This window comes from Cyprinodon variegatus, unplaced genomic scaffold (genome assembly GCF_000732505.1).
Source record: "Cyprinodon variegatus isolate N-32 unplaced genomic scaffold, C_variegatus-1.0 Scaffold817, whole genome shotgun sequence".
Classification (NCBI taxonomy): Eukaryota; Metazoa; Chordata; class Actinopteri; order Cyprinodontiformes; family Cyprinodontidae; genus Cyprinodon; species Cyprinodon variegatus.
This window is the reverse complement of record NW_015151270.1, coordinates 259,773-265,493: the sequence shown is the minus strand read 5'-3', so window position 1 is coordinate 265,493 and position 5,721 is coordinate 259,773. Positions and strand designations below refer to the sequence as shown.

The following is a 5,721-nucleotide window of genomic DNA, read 5'->3' as shown; positions in this document are numbered from 1 at the left end:
GGATATGCGGAGCAAATCCATCTGGCGGAGTCAGGTTAGCCTAGCTCTGCCTCAACAGCAGGATTTATCCACAAACACCTCATGACGGCCGACTGAATTTAAACATGTTTGATTTTTCTCCTGACCTTACGATTCCTGATCTGGAGGTGGTCGTGAGAGGCTAATCACCCCTCGTACACGACACAGGACGCATGATCAGGCTGAAAGCCAGCCCGATTGAAATAATTCTCGAACAACTGGACAATCGGCCCGAAAAGGGCATAAAATCGTAAAGTGTAGGCCCGGCTTAACACAGTCAAAACCTTCCGAGAGCCGTTCAGTTTTCCAACAGCTTCATTGTCCTGACCGAACGCAGGGAAGGAACCCGATCTCCATCTGACAGGTTGTTTCTGCTGTTCAGGATCAGGAGCGTGCGCAGCTGGGCTTCAGCCAGCAGCAGAGGGCTCAGGAGGCCGAGAGGCAGCTGCTGTTGGAGAAGGTCCGGCAGGCCGAGGACAACATCAGCTGCCGCATCAGCAGTTTGTTGCTCGACAACAACAGGTAGGAAGCACTGAGGCTGGGAGCTGTGAGATCACCGCCGCCGCCGCCTCTCCTGTGGTTTAACATCAGAGTCTTCTCTGCAGGCAGAAGAAGAGCGCAGAGTTCCTTCAAGCTTTGGAGGAGGATCGGTGAGTCTTTGAATCTTGTCCACATCCAGCTGTGCAGTACATAGAAACTGATCCAGCTGTTTCCGCTCAGTGGAGCGGGCAGCTTCCAGCTGTTTCCTCACAGGGGGGAGCTGGCAGTTCTGGGCCCATAACATCCAGTGGAGTTTTATATTGAGAGCATGCTGCGCAGCATTTTTAATCAGCCCACATGAAGACATCAATACGTCTTCCAGGTCCTCCACTGACAGCATCATAAAACACACCATTCTCCAAGCCTTCAGTCCATGGTGTATCCCACAAAGTATGTCCTGGCAGAACAGGACGGGTCCCCTTTACGTTGTCTTCCAGTTGAAAACAATTTATTAATTGCTGACCAGATCCATTGTTTGATTCGGGTGATATTGAGAGAAGGCTCAGAAAGACAAAAGAACAATAAGATTATTCTGTTAAAGGTTTATTTTCTGTGCCTGCCTCATTTTATGACTCATCATAGATAAGAAACACTAAACATCCTAACATTTGGATCAAAGTTCTGTTGGTTTCTGGCTTTAGGATTAAATCTGGCTTCATCTGTTTTCATTGGTTTACAGGATCCGGATGGAGCAGCTAACCGCCATCACTCAGGAGGAGGCCGACTCACTGCGGAAGAGGGATGTAGCAGGTAGAGAGTCCGTTTGGACGTCCGTCCTTTTCTGGTTCTTCACCCAAAGTATTGAAACAAACAAACAAAAAAAAAAGAATATAATTAAGTTATAAAAAATACACAATCAAAGATCTGAAACAAAACATCTCAGAAAAGAACCTGCAGGATTCTGCTTGTTGTTAGAATCTGAACCAGAGTTCTGGAGCCACAAGATCTATGAATACCTTTGGTTAAAAATAATAAAGAGCCAAAAAAAAACGCTTTCAGCAGTTTTCCAGGTTGTTTTTCCCCAAAACAACATTAAAACAAGGTTTCTATGGGTCATTGAAAGCCTTAAAAATTTGTAAATTGAAAAAAAAATCATTTCAAGACACCTGGAAAGTTTTTTTTTATTTTTATTTTTTTTAACTCAAGATATTTTTTATTAAGTTTTACATAAACAAAAAACAGAGCACAGTTATGAGGTGTTGCGAGGTAGGCTTATAGAAGCCAGTTGAACAAGTTGCTCATACAAAAGTTTGTTAAAGTAAAAGAAATATAGACTTCACAAATAGAGAAAGTAGCATGACAACTACAATAAAACAAGTCAAGTAGTGAAGCACAAAGATATAATACAATAAAACAAACAAAATAACCCCTTCCCCATCACCCAACCCGTCACTGCCAAAACTATATCATCACTCCACAACATTCAGGACCCGCCTAAGATAGAATCAGTGCAGTTTAGCTTGTCTGAGCAATTAAAGAGCTGGAAATGCTTTCAAGAAATTTCGAGTTTTAGACAAGACATGATATCTTGGAGCCACTGTGAATGAGATGGTGGGGAGGCATCTTTTCATCTGAGTAAGATTGCTCGACGTGCCAAAAGTAAAGCAAAGGCTTTAGAATATTTTCTAGTAGCACTTGAAACAGCTCCGCCCTCAAGAACCCCAAATAGGGCTGCAACTGGGTTTGGTTCCAATTTGGTGTTAAATGTGCAAGATAATGTATTAAAGACTGCCTTCCAGTAGTTGCTTGATTGAGGACTTAGACACCTGGAAAGTTTTAAAGGCCGATAACGATTACTTTCCGATATGTCATGCTGATTTTATCTGTTTTTTTAATTTTTCAATTCATTAGGATAATGTTGATTTTTCTTCCGCCATTTTCATGTGAAAACAACATAATAACAAATGTTTACAAGAACGCTGGGACCCTTTTTCCACCTGGATCTCCGCTCTTTTTGGCCTTCATGTCCCTCCGTCGTCGGACTAAACTCGCCCCCACTTCCTCTCCGCCTCGGCCGTATCTAGACCCACAGCGTGTAGCACAGACCACGCTTCAATATTGAGTATAAATCAAAAATGTCTGTGTCAAGCTCACTGCGACAAACTGCTGTAAGAGTATAACTAGGAGGGCAAAATAGGTTTAGCGCCACCGCAGCACAGGAGGGAGAAATACGTCCAGGAGCAAATGAATAAAAAATAGACCGGAGAAAGAAAAAAAACATGAGTCGATACTCTTGCGGACGTATCGATGCATCGGATCGTCGGCTGTTGGATCGACGCATCGAGACAAAACGATTATTATTTACACCCCTATTCTCAAACTGGTTCCAGAAAGGGCCGTGTGGCTGCAGGTTTTCTTTCCAACCAAGCAATCGCGCACCAGACTCCAGTCATCTCATCAACTGAGTCCAATCTAAACATGATGACTTGATGAGATGAATGGAGTCTGGTGTGCGATTGCTTGGTTGGAAAGAAAACCTGCAGCCACTCGGGCCTTTCTGGAACTGGTTTAAGACCCCTGATATAAACCATGTATGATCCCAGTTATCCCCGTTACAAAAATCCACTACAAAAAGAAAATGGTTGGGCAGAAATTGAACATATGCTGGATTTGTTTTAATATGTCATATTAAATTGAGCTTTCGTTTCCGCATGTTTTTCATCTTATGAATTTAATAATAATAAAGTAGCGCATGCTCTCCTCCAGCTCCAGGGATGTTGGAGAGGAGCAAGACGGGACGAACTGTGGAGGCTGTAGGCTTTGGCTGGCGGTCTAAAGCACAGTGGGGCGGAGCGGAAAGGGGCGGGGCAGTGATGGAGGATGTGGGATTTCGGTCTGATAGGGTCTTATGCTGGGGAAGGTTTTAAAATGTTGAGTTCCACGAACAGCCTTAATCATCCTAACCCAATGGTCACGTTTCATATCAGTTTAGACATTGGTTCTAATATTATGGTTTATGGCACCATATAAATATGAATGTAGGCTGTAAATATATTATTTGTTTGGATAGAGGCTTTATGTTCAATCCAACCTCTATGCCACTAAGAATTATAATTAATTTGATTTGTATTACAATCCTTTTTTGGTAACACTAGTAACTCCTGATTGAAACCACAGCAGAGGCATGCTCTTATTTTGAAGTCTGTTATTTTATTTATTGAACCTCTTCCTATTCCTTTTGAAGTTTTGATCCTGAAACAACTCCCATCATTTCCTGAGAGCAGAAGGAGAAAGAAACAAAACAGGCCCAAGAAACTGGTTGAAAACAGCAGAACTTTCCGATCCAGTTTCCTTAGAACTGTGGACCGGGAGTAATGACAGAGTGGGCGTGTCTCTCTGCACTCTGGGCTCTGATTGGACAGAAACACGTACTTCTTCCATCGGTGGGAAGGAGACAGAAAACATCTACGATTCAGTGAAGAAACATTTTAGACTCAAGGTTCTGAATATTTCACAGCGTCGGAACCATCCTGAGCTGGACATTTGGTGGGAAAAATTTGGCAAAGAATCTTCAAACTGTAGCTGTGATCGCGGAAAAAAATAGAAATGTGATAATCATGATGTCTCGGTTGGATAAACTAACCCTCTGTTAAACTGCACCTTTGGATCATTGTTCGTATGTCAGGACTTCCTGTTTTCTGGTAGAACCGTTCATAAATAGTTCACTTTAAAGCATCACAGCCCGGTTTCATGATGTTTTCATCACTGCATCTTCTGTTTCTTGCTGACCAGTTTTCCTTCTCGTTTCCAGCCGCCATGCAGAAGATGCTGTCAGACGGCTGCGCCATGAGCCTCCTCCAGGAAGCTAGCGACAGTCGCAGACAAAGCCTGGTCTCCGAGGCCTGCAGGAGGTCTGACGTCTCAATCACTGATGCACTTTACGTCTCCGCACTGATTTAGACGAAGCTTTTCAGAACCAAATCTGTTTTCTTTTGAGCAGCATGGAGGTTATGGACAAGAAGTTTGACCAGATGCTGTCGCTTCAGGTTCTGGACAAGTCTAAAGCCATTGCTCAGATCTTACAGGAGGTACGTGTTCCTTTCAAACGGTCAAAATAAAATTCTCTCCGTGATAAGGCAGCGGATAACGGCGACCTCTGTTCTCTACAGGAGGAGATGCAGAAAGCTGCGTTTCAGGCTCTGCAGCTGCAGAAAGACGCGGTACACGGTTACATCCGCAACCAGGTGTGTTTGAGGCGCCGACGGACACCTCAGCCGCTCGGTTGATCCAGATTATTTTAAGCCTTTATTTGGGTTATTTCTTCCTCATCACTGAATTCATCTTTAACTCACAGCTCAGATCTTTGCTGCTTCCATGTAGCCCGGGGAGGTAAACCAGAGCTGGCCCAGAACGCTAAGATCCAGTTCAGACAGTTCTCCTGTTCATAGATCTGTCCCACATGGCTCTTCTGGGTCCAGCTCTGGTGCCATCAGAACCCGGCGCTGCTTTATAGACGCTCATTTCATCAGCTCATTCAGCCTGATTTAAAGCAGCATGTGGCCTCTCCACTGTCCTCAGATCAAGCTCATTGAGGCCGAACTCATGCAGCTGACTAAACTGGAGATTAAGAAACGCAACCTGGATGCTGAGAACCTGCAGGTGGGTCTCCCCGCTTCCTTTATTTGCCTTCATGTGTTGTTTGGCTCCTGTTCCTCCATGTCATGGATCCACAGCATCATTCACTCACAAACATTCCCTCCCTGTGAATCTTTTTAGTTCTTTTAACATCACAGATAAACACCAAGTAGAACAGAATATCAACAGGATGAAAAAAGGTTTTATGGTTTTACCGAATTAAGGTGGAAATGATCGAAAAGAGCCAGAGATCCACGCCTCCACGGACCGACTCTGTTAGTTTAACAAAATGGTAAAAGTTTTGGATGATTACCTTTACTAGGTTCTGTGTGGCTCTAAGTTCTGGTTCTGGGTGGATTCCTTCTGTTTGGAGGAATTAGGAATTATGACAAGGTTTCATTTCTTTTCTGATTCATAAAACTAGCTTAGGCCCCTGTCACACCTTGCTGATTTAGTTAAAATTTTGGCGTATAAAGAGGCAAGTCAAGGCAAATTTATTTGTATACACAGTTCAGTACAAAGACAATGCAAAGTGCTTTACACGATTAAAATATAGGAAAATGAACATAGAATATTCATAACATAATT

At 43.4% G+C, this 5,721-nt stretch overlaps 1 protein-coding gene across 1 annotated transcript in view; it reads left to right on the top strand.

The window, feature by feature from the left end:
* lrsam1 (leucine rich repeat and sterile alpha motif containing 1) overlaps positions 1–5,721 on the top strand; it is a 29,070-nt gene that overhangs the window by 18,159 nt on the left and 5,190 nt on the right. The window contains exons 7-13 of the mRNA XM_015396728.1: positions 401–540; positions 624–668; positions 1,238–1,308; positions 4,310–4,409; positions 4,499–4,586; positions 4,668–4,742; positions 5,077–5,157. Of these exons, the coding sequence (XP_015252214.1) occupies positions 401–540; positions 624–668; positions 1,238–1,308; positions 4,310–4,409; positions 4,499–4,586; positions 4,668–4,742; positions 5,077–5,157 (600 nt within the window). The remainder of the gene's footprint in view (positions 1–400; positions 541–623; positions 669–1,237; positions 1,309–4,309; positions 4,410–4,498; positions 4,587–4,667; positions 4,743–5,076; positions 5,158–5,721) is intronic.